This window comes from Tachyglossus aculeatus, chromosome 4 (assembly GCF_015852505.1).
Source record: "Tachyglossus aculeatus isolate mTacAcu1 chromosome 4, mTacAcu1.pri, whole genome shotgun sequence".
Lineage (NCBI taxonomy): Eukaryota > Metazoa > Chordata > Mammalia > Monotremata > Tachyglossidae > Tachyglossus > Tachyglossus aculeatus.
In genome coordinates this window covers 92330548-92352506 of record NC_052069.1, presented here as the reverse complement: position 1 = coordinate 92352506, position 21959 = coordinate 92330548, and the positions used below count along the sequence as shown (strand labels likewise).

At 41.7% G+C, this 21959-nt stretch overlaps 1 protein-coding gene and 1 non-coding gene across 2 annotated transcripts in view; both read left to right on the top strand.

Annotated features, from left to right (window-relative positions):
- The window catches only part of SLC26A7 (solute carrier family 26 member 7), a 167023-nt gene that overhangs the window by 27979 nt on the left and 117085 nt on the right, over window positions 1-21959 (top strand). The window contains exons 2-3 of the mRNA XM_038745336.1: window positions 1491-1601; window positions 10407-10579. Of these exons, the coding sequence (XP_038601264.1) occupies window positions 1491-1601; window positions 10407-10579 (284 nt within the window). The remainder of the gene's footprint in view (window positions 1-1490; window positions 1602-10406; window positions 10580-21959) is intronic.
- On the top strand, window positions 15633-15770 carry LOC119927481. Its single transcript, XR_005450480.1, has one exon. It is a non-coding gene; the product is annotated as a small nucleolar RNA SNORA7 (small nucleolar RNA).

Sequence of the window (21959 nt, the reverse complement as noted above, 5' to 3'; positions counted from 1 at the left end):
AGTCTGCCTCACATGGGAATGACAGTCTACGTAAGGGAAGGGAAGACAGAACAGGTTTTTAATCCCTATTTAATACATTAGGAAATTGAGGAGTAGAGAAGTTAAGTGACTTGCCTAAGGTCATACAGCAGGCAAGTGGTGGAACTCACATTAAACACTGAGTCCTCTGACTCCCAGTCCTGTGGCTTTCCACTATGCCCCAAGGCTTCTCAACTACTGGGAATGTGTTGTAGGAAACATCAATTCATTCATTCATTCGGTCATATTTATTGAACACTTACTGTGTGCAGAGCACAGTACTAAGCCCTTGAAAAGTACAATTTAGGAGACAATCCCTGCCCACAACAGGCTCACAGTCTAGAAGGGGGGAGACAGATATCAAAACAAGGAAATAGGTATCAATAGCACCAATATAAATAAATAGAATTATAGATATATACACGTCATTAATATAAATAAATAGAATTATAGATATATGCACATCATTAATATAAATAAATAGAATTATAAATATGTACATATATACACATGAGCTGTGGGGTGGGGGTGGGGGTAGAGCAAAGGGAGTGAGTCGGGGCAATGTGTGGGGGGAACAGAGAAAAAGGGGGGTCTTAGTCTGGGGGCTTAATGTTCATATGATGGAGCACGAAGGATGAGAATATAAATGTTTTGAATTTGGGGCTCATAAATAATGTGGATTAAATAGTAGCCTGGTATAAACTTGGAAATGGTGAATTCTAAAGAAGACTTTCCTGACTAATTCTCTGCTGCTTTGGCATACCATCTCCCATTATTGTTATTATTTTGTTTTAGAATGGTATTCGTTAAGCGCTTGTTGTGTGCCAGGTACTGTATTTTACCTCAGATTGCACCCAGTTTTTGTCCCACATAGTCTTAGCCCCCATTTCACAGATGAGGTAACTGAGGCACAGAGAAGTTAAATGACTTGCCCAAGGTCACACAGCAGACATGTTGCAGAGCCAGGATTAGAACCCAAGTCCTTCGGAATCCTAGGTTTGTGCTCTTTCCACTAGACCTTGAAGCTTCTCAATTCCCTCATAATTAATGTATATGTCCTTACTATTGCAAGTTTGCACCCCACATTGACCTGTTATCTCCTTGAGGCCAGGTACTATTATTATTTTTAATTGATAAGGACACCTAGAACAGTACAGATAGTGTTCTAGTAGACAATAAATGAATATTATTGCTAAAATATCCATGCTACGCTACTTCTACTAATTTCTGCTCTAAGTAACTTTCTGGGTGATCTTGGTTGTTACCTCTAACCTCTCTCTATGTGTATATATTTCATGTTCATGTCCCCTGAGGACAGTAACATTTGTTTACCATAATGGAAATATGAAAGTTCATCTTGGCTTTCTGGACATTAATAATCTTTTTAATAGCTCTGAAACATTTTAAAATTACTTTGGATCATGTTTTGGAGTAATATAATTTTAGCTAAAGACAATTAATCTCTTTTGTAGGATTGGCCTTTGCTGTTCTTTCTTCAGTCCACCCGGTTTTTGGTTTGTATGGATCTCTATTTCCTGCTATTATTTATGCCATTTTTGGAATGGGACGCCATGTTGCAACAGGTATGTGCCTTGAATTACTTCTGTTTTACCTAGAAGATCCAAAATGCCCTGTAATAAGGTCAATCTCTTTTAATCACTTAAAATCTGTTCCGTTTGAAATAAATGCTTTCCAAAAAATTACCAGTGTCATTTGAGTCTGAATGACATCTACTCTTAGAAAACCGATATTCTCCAGGGGGTTGTGGGGTGGTATGTGCTTTCGTATGCAAATCTGCTTCATCCTAAATGAAAGATAATTCAATCATGGATATTTAATATCCATGAAAAAAGTTTAGCTGTTTTCACCAGTGTAAATAAAGGTTGGGAAGAATTTGAGAATATGCAATTTTATGGTATGCTTATCTGATAAAATTGAGCAAACTGACCCAGCATTCCTAACCGTGGTATTTCTCTAGCAAGTACATAGTTTTAAAATTTTACCTTTGCCATTCATAACTGACCCAGACATACTAGTGAAAGATGAGTTCATGGGAACAGAGGCTACAGTGTGGGAAGACATGGGTTGCTAATTCTGGTTCTGGACAGGATTATCTGACAATTACTCTTCCCCCCTTCGAAGCCTTATTGAAGGCACACCTCTTCCAAGAGGCCTTCCCTAGGTCCTTCTATCCTCTTCTCACACTCCCTTCTGCGTCACCTTGACTTGTTCCCTTTATTCATCCCCCACCCAGCCCCACAACACTTATGCACATTTCTGCAATTTATTTATTTATATTAATTTCTGTCTCCCCACTCTAGTCTATAGGCTCACTCTGGGCAGGGAATGAGTCTTGTTGTATTGTTGTACTGTACTCTCCCAAGCGCTTAGTACAGTGATCTGCACACAGTAAGCACTCAATAAATATGATTGGGTGAATGAATGAATGAATGGACCCAATGGGCTGACCCTGGAGAAAGCACTTGACTTCTCTGGGCCACTGTAGACTTGAGATAATGGTAATTAATGATTCCCACTCCTCCCTTCTTCACAGGGATTTTAAGGGAAATCAAAGAAATAATAATAATTATTATAATAATGGTATTTATTAAGCGCTTACTATGTGCAAAGCACTGTTCTAAGTACTGGGGAAGTTACAAGGTGATCAGGTTGTCCCACGGGGGGCTCACAGTCTTAATCCCCATTTTACAGACGAGGGAACTGAGGCACAGGGAAGTTGTGACATGCCCAAAGTTACACAGATGACAAGTAGCGGAGCCGGGATTTGAACCCCTGATCTCTGACTCCAAAGCCCGTGCTCTTTCCACTGAGCTCACTATCATTGGGCGTTTTGTAAAAATGTTTTTAGACTTACATTGAGACCATAATTAATGTTACTTATTAGGGAATCAGTGTAGCCCAATGGAAAGAGTGCAAGCCTGGGAGTCAGAAGACCTGGGTTCTAATCCTGCTCCACCAGATGTGTGCTGTGTGATCCTGCACTAATCATTTCACTTCTCTGTGACTCAGGTCCCTCATCTGCTAAATAGGGATTCAGTACATGTTCTCCCTCCTACTTAGACTGTGAGCCCCGTGTGGGACCTGATTAGCTTTTCTCTACCCCAGCGCTTAGTACAGTGAAAGGCACACAATAAGTGCATAACAAATACCACAGTTATAATTAATATAATAAGTTTTGTTTCATAAAAGGAGGAACATAAAGCTAGTAGTCTGCCATGCTTTGCCAAACACTTTGTCTGAAACTAGTGAAGTGTAAGGCAAAATGGATTTATGCAATAGACAGTACTGATTCTAGTAAGTCAAAAATCCATGTTTTCGGTACATGCCTAATTATAATAATGTTGGCATTTGTTAAGCGCTTACTATGTGCAAAGCACTGTACTAAGCGCTGGGGGGGGGCTACAAAGTGATCAGGTTGTCCCACGGGGGGCTCACAGTCTTAATCCCCATTTTACAGATGAGGTAACTGAGGCTCAGCGAAATGAAGTGACTTGCCCAAGGTAACACAGCAGACATGTGGCGGAGTCGGCATTCGAACCCATGACCTCTGACTCCAAAGCCCGGGCTCTTTCCACTGAGCCACGCTGCTTCTCTACATAATGTATTGTGTACATAATACATAAATTATGTATTTATACAGGCTATTTTATTTCCTAAGGAATCGTTATAGTGACTTTGAGTGACTGCATGGATTTAAAATTACTATGTGGAAGAGAATTTGTGTTTAATAAATACTATTAAGAGCTCTGTAGGATAGTTGTGATATAGTAGGTAAATAATACATTTTCCAGAATATGTACACTTAATTCTCCTATGAGACTGGACGTGTGGCCTTGATTCAGTCATTCAATCATTTATTGAGCACTTACTCTGTGCAGACCGCTTCGGAGAGTACAATACAGCGATAAAGAATGGAAATCCCTGCCCACAATGAGCTCACTGTCCGGGGTGGAGGGGAGAGAGAGACATTAGTACAAATAAACAGACATTAATAAAAATAAGTAAAATTATCGATATATACATAAGTATTGTGGGGCAGGAAGGGTGGGGGGAAGAGCAAAGGGAGCAAGGCATGGTGACCTAGAAGGGAATGGGAGATGAAGAAAAGTGGGGTTTAGTCTGGGAAGGCCTCTTGGAGGAGATTTGCCTTCAGTAAGGCTTTGCAGGAAGGGAAGAGTAATTGTCTGGTGGATTTGAGGAAGGAGGGCACTCCACACCAGAGGTAGGACATGGGCCATGGGTCGGCGGTGAGACGGGTGAGAAGGTTAGCCCCAGAGGAGCCAAGTGTGAGGGGTGGGCTGTAGAAGGAGAGAAACGAGGTGAGGTAGGAGAGGGTGAGGTGATGGAGTCCTTTAAAGCCAATGGTGAGGAGTTTTTGATGGATAATAATAATAATGATGATGTTGGCACTTATTAAGCGCTTACTATGTGCAAAGCACTGTTCTAGGCACTGGGGAGGTTACAAGGTGATCAGGTTGTCCCACAGGGGGATCACAATCTTAATCCCCATTTTACAGATGAGGGAACTGAGGTACAGAGAAGTTAAGTGACTTGCCCAAAGTCACACAGCTGACAATTGGCAGAGTTAGGATTTGAACCCATGACCTCTGACTCCAAAGCCCGTGCTCATTCCACTGAGCCATGCTGCTTCTCTATAATGAAAAGTAGCAGTAAAATAAATGCATTTTAATCGACACATTTTACCCTACTAAATGTGGTGTTCATCCAACACCACGTGATGATCTTTTTACGGAGATGCGCTTTAACAGAATTCCCTAATTTCCTAACAGCTTCCTAATTTCCTAACAGCTTTCTACCTATAATGCTTAGTAAACAGGTAAAAGAATAATTTAATAATTTAGTATATATAAACTGAATTTGAAGCATACACTTTCAAATATCTAAGGGATTGTACTTCATCATGATCACACTATTACGGTCAGAATATCTGTTCCCAAGGGCCATGAGACTGGAGTCAAGTGACACAGGTTTGAGTTCCAGCTACTGGCCTGCTGGGTGACCTTGGGCAAGTCATTTAACTTATCTAGGCCTCAGCTTCCTTATCTGTAAAATATACATAAGAGGAATTGTGAGCCCTGTGTGGGACCAGTGCTGTGTGCTAGTTCATAGCCTTGTATCTACCCCATCACTTTGCATATAGTAACCACTTGATAAATGTTATTTATTATTATTGTTATTAGCAGCAGCAGCATCACCATCAGATGGGAAAGTTTTTATGTGGGCTGCTGGGATATAAAACTTATCCTAGGCAAATAAAGCTTATACTAAGCAGGTTCAGACCAAGAGTGCGTGTTTTTCTCCAGAAATTCCCATATCCAGAGTGTCGGCTTCGGTTTCCTATATATTTAAATTTTAGGTGACACACAATTTTAAAATTATTTATGTAGGGCAAAGTTGAACTCCCTAGGCCACTGAATTAGTGAAATCCACTGAAATAGTGCTGTATTTCAGGGTAACTACATAAACTGATATGACAGAATTAAGTCTTGGCCTTCAAATGATCTTTGATTTCCAAAGCAATTGAATCCTTATATAACCTTAGCCAAGTTTTCTTTTTAATTATTTGGAAAATATGTTACAGCTACATAGCATTTCACTTCAGTCCTGTTTTAGTCATGAATTCCTCATCTGACCGAGGACTTTCTCTTCAGCCTCCAAATAAAATGTGACCATTTCCATAATAAAACCCTGACTTATAGATATAAAATTGTGACAGACATTTGTCTTTAGTTTGGAGAAACAACATAAAATAAGGGTGACCTTGTCCTAAGTCTCTCGTCCCCATGGCTTCCTTCCCTCTTTAACTATAAAGGAAAATCAATCAATCAATCAATCAATCAATTGTATTTATTGAGCACTTACTGTGTGCAGAGCACTGTACTAAGCGCTTGGGAAGTACAAGTTGGCAACATATAGAGACAGTCCCTACCCAACAGTGGGCTCACAGTCTAAAAGGGGGAGACAGAGAACAAAACCAAACATACTAACAAAATAAAAGAAATAGAACAGATATGTACAAGTAAAATAAATAAATAAATAAATAGAGTAATAAATATGTACAAACATATATACATATATACAGGTACTGTGGGGAAGGGAAGGAGGTAAGATGGGGGGATGGAGAGGGGGACGAGGGGGAGATAAAGTGTTAAAGGGTTTTTTTTTCCAAGGTGTTACACATAAATACTAATAATAACAATAATAGTAGTATTTGTTAAGTACTTACTATATATCAAGCATTATACTGAGCTCTGGAGCAGATAAAAGATAATCAGGTCCCTCATAGGGCTCACAGTCTAAGTAGGAGGGAGAACAGGTGTTGAATTCCCATTTGCAGATGAGGGATCCGAGGCCAAGAGAAGTAAAGTGACTTGCCCAAGGACACACAGCAGACAAATGGCAGAGCCAGGATTAGAACTCAGGTCCTCTGATTCCCAGGCCTGTACTCTTTCCACTAGGTCACACTGCTTCTCAAAGGGGCAGATATTACAGGGAGAGGCAGGGGTTGGAAGAGGTAGAAATGGGTCCAGAGAAGTTAAGCACTGGCTCAATGTCCCAGCCAGTTGATAGCAACACTGGCAGTGGGAAACTGGTTTCCTGACTCCTCTGTTTCTGTTAATTTATTGGGGGGGGGGGGGGTTGGTATTTATTAAGTAATAATAATAATAATGATGATGGTGTTTGTTAAGCACTTACTATGTGCCTGTTCTAAGCGCTGGGGTAGATACAAGGTCATCAGGCTGTCCCATGTGGGGCTCACAGACTTAATCCTCATTTGACAGATGAGGTAACTGAGGCACAGAGAACTTAAGTGACTTGCCCAAAGTCACACAGCTAAGTGGTGGAGTCGGGATTAGAACCCACAACCTCCGACTCCCAAACACGTGCTCTTGCCACTAGTCCATGCTGCTTCCCGTACTTCCTAAGTGTCAAACACTGTTCTAAGAGCTGGGATAGGTACAAATTAATGAGGTTGGATACAGTCCCTGTCCCTCTGGTGACTCTCAGTCTAAGTAGAAGGGAGAACACGTATCACCATTTTGCAGTTGAGGAAACTGAGGCACAGCCAAGTTAAGGGACTTGCCCAAGGTCACACAGCAAGCAATGGGTAGAGCCAAAATTAGAACCCAGATCCCTCTGATTCCGAGGCCCATGTGCTTACTTCACTAGGCCATACTGATTGTCTAAGGCGTGGCTCGGTGGAAAGAGCCTGGGCTTGGGAGGCTAAGGTTGTGGGTTCTGATCCTGACTGCGGCACTTGTCAGCTGTGTGACTTTGGGCAGGTCACTTCACTTCTCTGGGCCTCAGTTACCTCATCTGTAAAATGGTGATTAAGACTGTGAGCCCCATGTGGGAAAACCTGGTCACCTTATATCCCCTTCAATGCTTAGAACAGTGCTTTGCTCATAGTAAGCGCTTGATAAATGCCATCATTATCATTATTATTAAGGGACACCGGCAGAGCCCAAGTTGAGTGCTAATCTCTGTCCCCTGAAATCGGTATCCAGCTCACTCTTGGCTTTTGCTCCACCTGAATGACATTCAAGATCTGCTTCCCTCCACCTTGTCAGCAGCGAGAGGCTTCAGAGATCCTGGGAGGGCTGGTCCTGGCAATGACACACGCAGCTAGAGCAGGATAATAATAATAACAATAATGATGGCATTTAATAAGCGCTTACTATGTGCAAAGCACTGTTCTAAGCGCTGGGGAGGTTACAAGGTGACCAGGTTGTCCCGCAGGGGGCTCACAGTCCTGATCCCCATTTTACAGATGAGGTAACTGAGGCACAAAGAAGTTAAGTGCTTTGCCCAAAGTCACACAGCTAATTGGATGAAAAGAGAATGAAAAGGAAAAAAAAAGAAAAGGATGAAAAGAGAGGGGGCAGGAATGAATGTGGGAAAAATCCAGGTGTGGCTGCAAAAGTCAAGTTAGCTTGGGCTCCCATTCAGCCACCTGGTAACTGGAAATTGAAGCTTGTCTTTAGCTTGACTGATTCCATCAGTTCTGAACACAGGCACGTGCCAGAGGTCGGGGGCTGTGCCGCGGGCGGAATTGGTGCTGCCTGCCAGTTCTCGGGAAAGTGTTTGTTGAGAGAACTGGCATTCGGCTTGGATTGGCCCTCACACCATCTGTCCGCTGACAGGAGGGTTTCCTCGTTGCTGGAGCCAGAGAAATACGTGCCCCCGATCATACTTCTCAAACTTTTCCACAAGGCCTTAGGAGTTCTAAATTAAAGTGGTAGTGTTTCCTCCATGAAGAATCTTGGGCAAGTCACTTAACTTCTCTGTGCCTCAGTTACCTCATCTGTAAAATGGGGATTAAGACTGTGAGCCCCACGTGGGACAACCTGATAATAATAATAATAATGGCATTTGTTAAGCCCTTACTATGTGCAAAGCACTGTTCTAAGCTCTGGGGAGGATATCAGGTGATCAGGTTGTCCCACGTGGGGCTCACAGTCTTAATCCCCATTTTCCAGATGAGGTAACTGAGGCCCAGAGAAGTTAAGTGACTTGCCCAAAGCCACACAGCTGACAATTGGCAGAGCTGGGATTTGAACCCATGACCTCTGACTCCAAAGCCCATGCTCTTTCCACTGAGCCATTACCTTGTAACCTCCCCAGCACTTAGAACAGTGCTTTGCACATAGTAAGCGCTTATCAAATACCATCATTATTATTATTGTTCTTAGAATGCTAGGGGAATTAGCAGTCCTTTGGACTGTCAGCTCACTATGGGCAGGGATGTGTCTGTTTATCGTTATATTGTACTCTCTCAAAAACTTAATACACTGCTCTGCACACAGTAAGTGCTCAATAAATATGATTGAATGAATTGAATGAATGAGCAGCATTGAAAACACTGTACAAGGAAACCGTTCATTCAGTCATTTATTGAGCACTCACTGTGTGCAGAACACTGTACTAAGCTCTTGGGAAGTACAAGTTGGCAACATATAGAGATGGTCCCTACCCAACAACGGGCTCACTGTCTCGAAAGTATGAGAAGAGGCCTGCCTTCAAGGAGGTTCCAGTCTATTTGGGAATGATGAACATGAAATGCAGAAATAACTTGATAGATACGTTACTATCTAACATAGTAATAGTGTTTAAGTGCTTATTGGGTGCAGAGCCCTGCATTAACTACTGGGAAAAATAGACAGGTGGGAATTAGTCTCTATTCATCAGAGGACCCACAATCTGAAAGTAAAAAGGGGCACAAGGGATTTGAGAAATACACTTAAGGAGAGATGAAGACAACATAAAGACAAAAAAGCAAAGATCAGTTGGGAACTGTGGCTAGAGGAGTAGAATTTCAGGCTCCTCTAAGCTCAGAATCCATAGTCCCAACCTCAGTCACCATGGCTGTTCCTGAAATAGTGCTCCTTAAGTTTCATAGAGGTGGCAAGCATTCTGGGAGAACTCACAGGACTCACGATGGTTGAGGCCTTCCCCAACTAAGCTCTCATTTCCTTGTTCCCACTCCCTTCTGCATCACCCTTGCATTTGGATTTGCCCCCTTTATTCACTCCTTCCTTAACCTCACAGCACTTATATACGTAGCCATAATTCATTTATTTATATTAATGTCTGTCTTCCCTTCTATACTGTACACTCCTTGTGGGCAGGGAATGTGCCTACGAACTCAGTTGCATTGTACTCTCCCAAGTAGTTAGTACTGCCTTCTCCATCAAGCAGAAATTCCTTACCATCAGCTTTAATGTGCTCAGTCACCTTGACCCCTCCTACCTCACCTCACTGTTCTCCCACTACAACCCAGCCTGCACACTTTGCTCCTCCAACGCCAACCTACTCACCCTTACCTCAATCTCATCTACCTTGCCACCGTCCTCTCACCCATATCTTGTGTCTAGCCTGGAAGTCCTCCCTCTTCATATCTGACAGACAATTACTCTCCCCACCTGCCAAGGTTTAATGAAGCCATGTCTCCTCCAAAAGGCCTTCCCTGACTAAGCCCTCATTTCTTTTTTTCACACTCCCTTCTGCATCGCCCTGATTTGCTCTCTTTATTCAACCCTCCCTCTGCCCCACAGCACTATGAACATATCCATAATGTATTTATTTATATTAATGTCTGTCTCCCCCACTAGACTGTGAGTTCAATATGGGCAGGGAATGTGTCTACCAACTCTGCTGTATTGTACTTTCCCAAGCACCTAGTATAGTTCTCTGCATACAGTCAGTGCTCAATAAATATTACTGACTGATAAATAGGGGAAGGAGGAAATTGGCATAGGCTTCTCGTCGGAAGTGGGGTTTGACTCAGCTTTTGGAGAGGGAAAGGATGTGACCAAACTGTTATTAATGCATCTCTTTATCTTTAGGAACGTTTGCTTTAACCTCCTTAATATCTGCCAATGCGGTGGAGCGTCTTGTTCCTCACATGAGCCACAACTTCACTCTTCCCAGTAATTCTGGTGTATTGGGTTTGTCCGATTTTGAGATGCAAAGGATTGGAGTGGCAGCAGCAGTTTCATTCCTGGGAGGAGTCATTCAGGTAAGTAGACTTATTGGGGTAAATGTCTGCATTTATTTTAGCTCTACATCAAAGCCAATGAAGTAGTATTGATTGAGTTTTAATGTGTGCAGAGCACTGTTCTAAGCACATGAAAGCCCTGGTATCTGCCCTCATGGAGTTTATATTCTAATGGGAAGACAGGCAGACTTAAAAAATTTCTAAATAGTGGAGCAGGAGGGGAACAAGGATATAATTGGTCAGAGTAATAATGACAATAATGATGGTATTTGTTAAGTGCTTACCATGTACTTCCCAAGTGCTTAGTACAGTGCTCTGCACACAGTATGTGCTCAATAAATATGATTGAATGAATGAATGAATGCCGGGCACTTTACTAAGTGCTGGGATGGATACAAGCAAATCGAGTTGGACACAATCCCTGTCCCGCATGGGGCTCACTGTCTCAATCCCCATTTTACAGATGAGGTAACTGAGCCACAGAGAAGTGAAGTGACTTGCCCAAGGTCACACAGCAGACAAGTGGCGGAGCTGGGATTTGAACCCATGACCTTCTGACTTTCAGGTCCATGTTCTATCCACTACTCCAGAGTAAAAATATGGAAAGATGAACTAGATGAACGAACAAGTAAATAAATAGTGTAGGTAGGTCCAATATACATAAGTTCCAAAGATGATAACATGTATGGGATTTAAAAATAATTAATGTATTTATATTAATGTTATTTATTCATCCTAATGTAATTTATTTACATTAATGTCTGTGGCCTCCCTCTAGACTGTAAGCTCACTGTGGGCAGGGAATATGTCTGTTTTTGTATTGTACTGTCTCAAGCACTTAGTACACTGCTCCGGACAGTAAGTGCACAATAAATATGATTGACAACTGACTGACCAGGTGCTAAGAAGGGCTTGATTATGTAATAATATAATTATTCTTATTATTATCATCTGTGATGAGGGCAGCTAGAGATCTGCAAATTGCTTGAAGAGGAGCGATTGACTGGAGTTAAAGAGACAGACTGGGGAAAAGCCTACAGGGTTTAGCGATAGACTAAATGTAAGAGGTTTAGGACAGAAACAATCCAAGAGGACAAGTTTCAGGCTTCTGGTACAGAGAGGATGATGGTGTTGTTGACGGAGAAGGAGAAGTTTGGAAGAGGGGCGAGGTTAAGTGGTCCATCTCTGTGGAGTTGGCCAGGATGAAGATGTGGCTAAAGTGCCTAGAGCTTCTTGTCAGTTCACCTAGATATATTTTCCTGAAAAAGGAACACCTCTGTTAATTTAAAACTGAGATCTATCAGGCAGAAATGACAACTCTCCAGCTTTCAGAGACAACTGTGTTTAGCGAAGAGCACAGGAGAAGTGGAGAGCATAGAATTCAAAGGGTAGAGGTACGGGATGCAGGAATACACTGAATTAATTTGTCTCCTCTTTCTCTATTCTATTTACAATGCCAATCCCTGGAACAGGAAGGAGTAAGTAAGGCAGGAGGTGTGAGGAAACAGGAGGAGATCAGGAGGAGAAAATAGAATATGCCATTTAAAAGCAATGACTCAATAAATCACTGATATTTATGGAACACTTCCTGTGTGCAGAGCACTGTACTAAACACTTAGCCTCCTAGTCCATCCCTCAGCCCTGATGCAGCCTTTTTTAAATGGTATTTGTTAAGCATTTACTATGTGGCAAAAACTGTTCTAAGTGCTGGAGTAGATACAGGTCAACCAGGTTAGACAATGAACCCGGCCCGCATGGTGGTCACAGTCTAAGTAGAAGGGAGTAGGATTGAATTCCCATTTTACACTTGGGGAAACTGAGGCACAGAGAAGTTAAGTGACTTGTCCAGGGTCACACAGCATGCATTTGGCAGAGCCTGGATTAGAGCCCAGGTCAGTCACTCAATCATATTTATTGAGCACTTACTATGTGCAGAACACTGTACTAAGCTCTAGTAAGGGTACAATATAACAGGTCCTCTGATTTCCCTAACTCATGCTCTGTCAGTCCATCCCAAGTAGAGAGCAACCTAATTTTCTTTGAGATCTCTGCCAAAGAAGATTTTCCTCGCTCAAATTTGGCTTAATGGGAAGGCTTGATTTGAAGGACAGAGGACCAGAATTTGTTGCTAAATTGTCATTCTCAGTTGATCCACCAAAAGTTACCATTTGTTGCCAGGATCACTTTCCTCAGAAGTAAAATCTAGACAAAATGGCCTCTATTCTTCCTTCTCCTCCTCCTTCCTTTCCTTGTTATTGAGCTACTGTGAGGATGAATATGTCACTGGTATTTTTGCATTCTGGACTGGTGAGGGGGTGCGGAGAGTAGGGGGAGGAAAGTAAGCTTGGCAGTGGCAATTTGGGAAACAAATGAAAAAGCAGCTCAGTGAGGTGGAGAAGAATTGCCCACTGAGGCGGCAGACGTGTTTCTAAAGCTTGGGAAGCATTTTGGGTTTGACGTATGATCTTGGACAATTTTCAGAGAGAGTGATATTGTGAGGAATATGATGTCCCTGACCTCCTTTGAGGGCCTAGATAAGGCAAAGTTCTATTATCTGTAAATTGTAACTCTAATGAGAGAGCGATGGTTGAGGGCTGAAGATGATGGATAAGGGAAATGGAATGAAATTATAACAGGGGGAAAGTCATAACCCACACTATAAAATGTGTTTGTGAAATATGAATGAGGGAAAAATTGCCTTATGGGAATGAAAGTAATATGTGGACAGGGACATTTGGGACACTGGAAGGTTTACTGGATTATCAGACTAAGAGGCAGTGTTGTCTGGCTGGTCAGAGCCCATTAGGCCTAAGAGGTATTTTCCATGGCTAATGTCTGTGTGTCCCTAAGCCAATAAAACGGTTGCCCGGCTACCAGATTCATCTTCACCTTTTTTTTTTCACTACAAATGATGTAAGCATATTCTGGGACTTATGTAGGCAGAATTGGCAGACGTTTTCTTGACTTGGACCTTGGGATATAATTTGAGTCTCTCCAAGAGATCTGGCAAAACGTTACAACTGAAAATTAATTTGCCAACTAAATTAACGGATCAGACATGGATATGTTACCTCAGGTTTTCAACTGTGCTTGGCCTTACTTTCCGTTCCATTGAAAAACACATTTGGACATCCCAAAGGAGTTAAGTGTGCCATCGGTTCGGATCATACCTAAACATTAGATAATGAAAAATAAAAAGCTTACACGGAGATTACAAGAAATGACAAAATGACAAGATATAAAAAATTATATTTTGAAAGACAAGTTCATCGTTTAGTCACAAGTTATTGTCTTGAGAAGTACTACAAATATACAAAATGTGTATTCCTGTTAAGTATTTGTTGGACTCAGACAATGTAACAAGCAAACAGAATAAAATTTTCCAGGAAAAGTAAACATTTTATAAAGTACAAATATCAAGGTCAATAAAAACTGAGTATCTTATTTTAATGTCTGTCTCTCACTGCAGGCTGTAAGACCCCTATGGGCAGGGGTCATGACTGCCATCAATATTGTATAGTAGTTTTCCATTCACTTAGTATAGTGCTCTGCCCACAGCAAGTGCTTTTTTTTTATAAAGGACATAAATGCTCAGGTTTTGTTGACCTTGGTGTATACATGTGTATAATTCTTAGAACAGTTCTTGGCACACAGTAAGTGCTTTACAAGTACCATAATTATTATTTCCATATGCACGTATTTACACCATAGACAATAAACTCTCTCTCCACATATGGAGAGAAAGAGAGAGAGAAATACACTCCCCCACACCCCCCCACACACAACACACACATCACCAAGTGGATTAGAAAAATCCCTAGGGAATATGTGAGAAGATGTATTATATTTATATCAATGTCTGTCTCCCACTCTATACTGTAATCTCATTGTGGGAAGGGAATATGTCTGTTATATTGTACTCTCACAAGTGCTTAGTACAGTTATCTGCACACAGTAAGTTCTCAATAAATATTATTGATTGATTATGATCCAGCAATGATTGAGTGCCCATAATGACCTAATATTTCTGTTCCATTTGCATTTTTCCTTAAAATGATCATTCTTCTAAGCCTAGCCATTCTGAAATTCCTCTAAAACAGACCAGGAAGAGCAAGATATAAATCTCTCCATTCTCAAAGATACCCAAAACTCTCACTAAAGTCAGACCAAGCACCTTTCTTTCTACATCATTTCATCTGGGTGAGTCAGCAGAGAAGGGACTCGCCCACCCATTCTCGTTAGGGAATTAAAACACCACTATAGAAAAAATAAAAGGAAAATTGGTAGAAGCAACCACAATGCCTCTCCTTTGATGTTTTTACCCCAAGACCTAGGTTCCTCATATTGAGTGTCCTAGAGCAAAAAATCAATAAATCAATCATTGGTATTTATTGAGCACTTACTGTGTTCAGAGCACCATAATGGTGCTGATGGAAAAGTACAATGCAATAATGTTGGTAGACATAACCCCTGCTTACAAAGACCTTACAGTCTAGATGGGAGAGAGAAATATTAAAATAAATTCTGGTTAAAAAGTGGGCTATAATAGTGGGATATAATTGCAAGGGTGCGCTGAGCATCAAATTCTCAAGGGATATTGATCCAAGTGCATAGATGACACAGAAGGAAGGGTGAATAGAAAAAGTCAAGGCTTAGTCAAGGAAGGCCTGTTGGGGGAAATATGATTTTAGGAGGGCTGTGAAGATGGGAAAAGTGGTGGTCTGCCAGATACGAAGGGGGACCCCTTTTTGACCCCTTGTCAAAACCTCCAGCAGTTTCCCATCCATCTCCACATCAGACAGAAAGTCCTTATCATTTGTTTTAAAGCACTTATTCTCCCCCTCCTACCACAGGCCAGCCAACACACTTAACTCTAGTAATATTAACCTTCTCACTGTATCTCCAACTTGTATGTTTCACTGCCAACCCCTTGCCCACATTTTCCTTCTGTCTTGGAACTCCCTCCCATTTCACGCCTGATGGACACCATCACTCTGTCAAAGGCAGCTGAGAGGTTAAGGAGGATTAGAATGGAGTAGAGGCCATTAGATATGGAGAAGGTAATTTTTAGTATCCCCTCTCAAAGTCGCACCTGGAGAGTTTCTAGTACTCTACCAGTCTCGACTATGGGAGGGAGAGTCAAGAAGAAGCATTCCCATTCCATTCCTAGCTTGGGCAGTGGTTAGCGAGTGGAACGCAATCTGCTACTTGTCAAAACTATCCTGTGCTGGGCAGCAGCAGCATGAGAGAGAGTCAAGGGAGGAGACTCAATTTTACTGCATGGAAAGAGGCAATGGTAAACCATTTCCAATTTTTACCAAGAAAACTCCGTGGATGAGTGGTGCTTTCTGGGAGAGATTTCCATGCCATCGCTATGGGCCGGAGATGAATCAACAGCATAAAACAAAACAAGTTATTAGTAACCTTAGAGAAGGCCATTTCCATGGAGTGAAGGGGGCAGAAACCAAATTGCAAGGGAGTCAAAAGAACTACAGGAGAGGGAGTTGAGGCAGTGAGTATCGGCAACCCACTCAAAGAGTTTCAAAAACAATGACAGGAGGTATATAGGGTTATAATTGGAGAGATCTGTAAGGTAATGGGATGGGTTAGGACAGGTTGGATGTGGGTAGGTTTTAAGAGGAGGTGGGAGTTCTTTTGCAATACTGCTGGGACAGATGAGAAAGTTGCAGAGGGAGCAGGAGGAGGGTGAGACTGGAGAGAAGCAGCAGAGATTTTAGGGGATCACACCTGATGGTTTCATGAAGTACATGGCCAGGTCATTAGAGGCAAGAGATTGGGCAAAAAGGGGAGACAGGGTTTGAGGAAGGAGTTAAAGAACTGAAACTTCTGTTTCAGGCAGTGGGCACGAGAGTCAGAAAGTCTAGAGAATATTGTTGCTGGGCAGAAGAGATGGCAGAGTTAAAGCAGGTGAGGTAAAGCATTTGAGATGAATGAGGTCAGTTTGGTGACTGGGTTTCTGCCAGCAGTGCTCTGCAGCTTTTGTGGAGGAAGTGTTCTGTGGAAGTTATCCAGTTTGGAGATCAGCAGAAGGTTAGGGGAGTGAGGGAGTTAGGTTCAATGGCAAGGGCATTGTTGAGGACATGAAATTTTTAGCAAGAGAAGGATCTAATGGGAAATGATAAATTTGGAAAATTCAAAATAGTGGAAAGACCAGAGATCTCTCTGGGCAAACAGGACAGATTTGCTAGGAGGGTGTGTTGGGGAGAAAAGGCAGGACAGGAGGTTATGGTCATAGGGAGGAATTCTAAAGTTGGTGAGGTCAGAGATTGTGACTAGAGATGATATTGAATGGGTGTCCAAGTTGATGAGCACATGAGGTAGGGTGGAGAAGGAGGTTGGTGGAACTGAGGAGTGAGAGGAAGTGGGCAAGATGAAAAGACCAAATTTGATCTTCTGACTTTTTATTTGTGTTTTCCCAAATTTTCATCACATAACTATTTTGCTCCTCTTAAACCTCCTGTGATTGGTCATTTCTACTGCCATAAACACAGTCTTTTAGACTGTGAGCCCACTGTTGGGTAGGGACTGTCTCTATATGTTGCCAATTTGTACTTCCCAAGCGCTTAGTACAGTGCTCTGCACATAGTAAGCGCTCAATAAATACAATTGATGATGATGATAAACAGAAGTTCCTTCTCATTGGCTAAAGGCTCTCCACATATTCAAAATCCTAACATTCATTCATTCATTCAATCATATGAATGCAACCCAACCTAACCCAATATATGTAGGGCTATATATATAAACATATATGCATATAGCTATGCATATATGTTTATTCAGTTATTTATTTTGACCAACTCTAGTTGCAGATATTTTAGATGTGCCTCTGTTATTAGCAGGTAAGCTCCTAGGGGGCAGGAATTTGTCATTTGTTTAATCTGTCTTTTCCAGATACCTAGTACTTAGAATGAACTGCACAAGTGAAAGGTCAGTAACTACAAGAGCACTCTCCTTCTCACAGAACTTGTCTTTTTAACTTTCTACTCCTACATTATAGTCTTCATTCCTTCTGAGCAAAGCAGCATGGCCTAGTAGATGGAGCACAGGCCTGGAAATCAGAGGACCTGGGATCTAATCCTGACTCTGCCAATTAATTAACTTTATGTGACCTTGGGTAAATCACTGAAATTCTCCATCCTTCAGTTGGTTCACTTGTAAAATGGGGATTAAACACCTGTTCTCCCTCCTACTTAATCTGGGATCCAACCTGATTAATTTATATTGGCCCCAGAGCTTGGAACAGGGCTTGACACATAGTAAGCTCTTAACAAATACTGTAAAACAAATAAAAAATAACATTCTTACGGTTCCTGGTTTAGGGGCCTCCCATCTCCAACCCCTTGCTCCCATCTCCTTTCCCCTTCAAATATGCCAGGCCACAGCCCTTCCCATATTCAAAAACTACCTCCTCTCCCAACTAAATTCTGTCAGCCTAAGCCATCTTCAGTCAGTCAGTCATATTTATTGAGCACTTACAGTGTGCAGAGCATAATACTAAGCACTTGGGAGAGTACAATATAATGCTAGACACATCCCCTGCCCACAACTAGCTTACATAAGGCATCTTCAGAGCACCCTGTCATCAGAAGAGTGGCCACTGAAAGAGCCCTAACAAACACTGGACATACCAATGCATGATTCTAGACACACATTATAATGTAATGACATCGAAAATACCATTTTTTATTCATTCATTCAATCGTATTTATTGAGTGCTTACTGTGTGCAGAGCACTGTACTAAGCACTTGGGAAGTACAAGTTGGTACCATATAGAGATTGTCAAGTCAAGTGAGTTCAGAAGTCTTCCAAGGCTGGCTTGACCTAGAATGCTTCTTCTGGGGGAACTCCTGATCCCCTTCTACTCTAAAGCTTTGGGGTATTCCTCCCAAGTTCTCATCAGCCGGTGCCAAGGATTTTTTTAAAAAATATAGTTATTTGTTAAACACACAAGCTAATCAAGTTAGATACAGTCCCTGTTCTGCATAGGACTTGCAGTCTTAATCCCCATTTTACAGATGAGGAAACTGAGGCACAGAGAAGTGAAGTGACTTGCCCAAGGACAAACAGCAGACAAGTGGCAGAGCCGGGAATAGCACCTAAATTAACTTCCTCTTTTTCTCATTAAAGTTCTCTATCGTCACCCTAGACTGTAAGCAAGAAACATGCATAACAACTCTACTGTAATGTTCCCTCTCAAGCATTTTGGACATTTATTGAGATGCCACTGTTGTACACCACTATTTAGGAATAATTGTTTAGAAACATATAGGAGAAGTAATTAGAAGTAAGAGTCATGATTTCTGAGCTTGTGGAACTTTTGGCCTCAACATCTAATAATGATAGCATCCATTAAGTACATTGGTTAGTGGAAAGAGCACAGGCTTGGGAGTCAGAGGTCATGGGTTCTAATCCTGGCTTCACCACTTGTCTGCTGTGTGACCTTGGGCAAGTCACTTAACTTCTCTGAGCCTCAGTTACCTTATCTGTAAAATGGGGATTAAGACTGTGAGCCCCACGTGGGACGTGATCACCTTGTATCCCCCCCAGTGCTTAGAACAGTGCTTCACACATAGTAAGTGCTTAACTAATGCCATCATTATTATGTGCTAAGTGGTGGGTTAGATACTGAGCTATGTGATCAAATATAGTCCCTTTCCCACCTGCAGCTCACAATCTATCCTCTCCCCATTTTAGAGATGAGGAAGCTAAAGAATTGAGAGGTTTAGAGACTTGCCCAAAGATAAACGATAGGCCAGAAGTGGAGCTGAAAATCAAATTTATGTTTCCTCATTCCCAGTCACGGACTAGGCTATGCTGCAATTCATAGCTATGACATCACTGGTATTTGGGTGTCTTCTGAGTGTGAGGTGCTGTTACTTAGCTTGAGAGAGTGCAAAAAAAGGATAAGAAGCCTTTTATTCCTAATCTTAAATCTTGCATTGTTCATTTTTCTCTGATTGTCATCAGAATACTTTATCAATCATCAGTGATACATATAGAATGCTTACCGTTTGCAGAGCACTGTACAAAGCACTTGGGTGAGTACAACAGAGTTGGCGAACTTATTTTCTGCCCAAAAGGAGCTCACAGGCTAGAGGTGGAGACAGACAGTATAATAAATTGCAGATATAAACATAAGTGCTGTGGAGCTGAATATGGGTTGACTATCAAGTGTTTAAAGGATAAGCGAAAGGGAGAGGAAGTAGGAGAATGGAAGGATTAACTGGGGAAGGCCTCTTGGAGGACTTGTGATTTTAATAAGGCTCTGAAGTGGGGAGGGTGGTGGTCTGTCATATATGAAGTGGGAGGGAGTTCCCGTCCCAAGGGAGGATGTGGGCAAGGGATTGGTGGTGAGATAGACAAGATGGAGGTCCAGTGAGTAGTTTGGTGTTAGAGGAGTCAAATGTGTGGGCTGAGTTGTAGGAAATCAGAGAGGTGAGGAGGAGGAGGAGAATTGAATGAAGGTAGGAAGAGGAGAAGTGAATGAGTATCTTAAACCAGTGGTAAGGAATTTCTATTTGATGCAGAGGTGGATTGGCAACCATGAGAGGTTCTTGAGGAGTGGGGAGACATGGACTAATGTTTTTCTAAAATAATGGTCCAGGCAGCAGACTGACATAATTGCTGGAGTGAGGAGAGACATGAGCGGCTCATGAATCTTCCTCAGCATTCCCTGAAATAGATAGTGGGCAGCCATTATCAGTCCCATTTAATCACTGAGGAACATAAAAGACAGAAAGGTGAAGAACTTGCCCATGATCACACGTTAAGCCTGATTATCCCAGTGAAAAAGTGTCATCCTGGTTAACTCTTGCTCTTGAGAGAAAAGGCATTCACCATCCCATTCTTTATCAGAACACTGTCTTCTGAAGCCGGAATAGAAATATTGGTTCTGATAGTTTTTATCAGAAAAGAAAAATGAATTTTCTTAAGTTGGGAATTGTACCAATCAGGCATTGTGAACTAATTAGAGCTTTATTTAAGAAGCAAATAACCTTGGGTGATTCGCATTTTGGGAAGATTTTTTTTTTGCCATATAGAAGGAGATGTTTATAGTGGATTGCCCTGGTTGTATACCTATGAAGAAGGGAACTTAAAGTGGCCTAGAGTCTGCCGAGACCAGGAAAGAAACAGCTTCTTCTCTGTAAGGTTCAAACAAGTTCCAGCACACAGATTCTGGTTCCCTCCGGTTTATGGATTGAACTGTGTCTACCTTGCTCCCTGTCTCTTTCTTCCTTTTCCCTACAATCCAGTTGGGTTTTTAAAACTCATCCTCTAGATTGTGAGCCTGTTGTTGGGTAGGGACCGTCTCTATATGTTGCCAACTTGTACTTCCCAAGTGCTTAGTACAGTGCTCTGCACACAGTAAGCGCTCAATAAATACGATGAATGAATTAATGAATGCTAATCTTGCCAGTCTTCTAAAACCTCCAGTATCTTCCCATTCCTCTCTGCACAAGTAGAAACCTCTTTAAAGACCAGTCTGTCTCTCCTCACCTACGTCTTCGGGTGTCCGGCCTCGGTTGGTATTTTTAAACTGTGTAAACCCTGCATTAAAGACCATGGGTTTGGGAGTCAGAGGTCGAGGGTTCTAATCATGGCTCCACCACTTGTCAGCTCTTTGACCTTGGGCAAGTCACTTAACTTCTCTGTGCCTCAGTTACCTCACCTGTAAAATGGGGATTAAGGCTGTGAGCCCCATTTAGGACAACCCGATAATCTTATATCTCCCCCAGAGCTTAGAACAGTGCTTGACACATAGTAAGTTCTTATCAAATGCCATCATCATCATCATCATTATTATTAATCATTGTATTTAGAGCACTCTAACAGCGCTCTCTCCTAATTATCAGCTCTTTTCTACTACATCACAGTTTTAAATCCTAATTCCTTTCAAGCCTAACCTCAGCTGTGCTTTGTTTTCATCTCTCCTACTATCAAACTGTTACTCAGACACTCTCTTCTGTCTGGAATTATCTCCCCTTTATATTTAAATTGTATGTTCTGAATTATTTATTTATATTAATATCTGTCTCCCTCTCTAGACTGTAAGCTCATTGTGGGCAGGGAATGTGTTTGATATATTGTTATATTTTACTCTTCCAAGCGATGAGTAAAGTGGTCTGCAAATGCTGAGTACTCAATAAATACGAATGACTGACTGACTTCACCTGAGTCTCAGCTTTCATCATCATTCTCAACATCAGTGTATTTATTGACCACTTACTATGTGCAGAGCACTGTGCTAAGCATTTGGGAGAGCGCAATACAACAGAGTTGGCAGACATATCCCTGCCCACACGATCTTACAGTCTAGAGAGGGAGACAGACATTCATATAAACATATTTATAATAGATAATTTAAATATACGTATG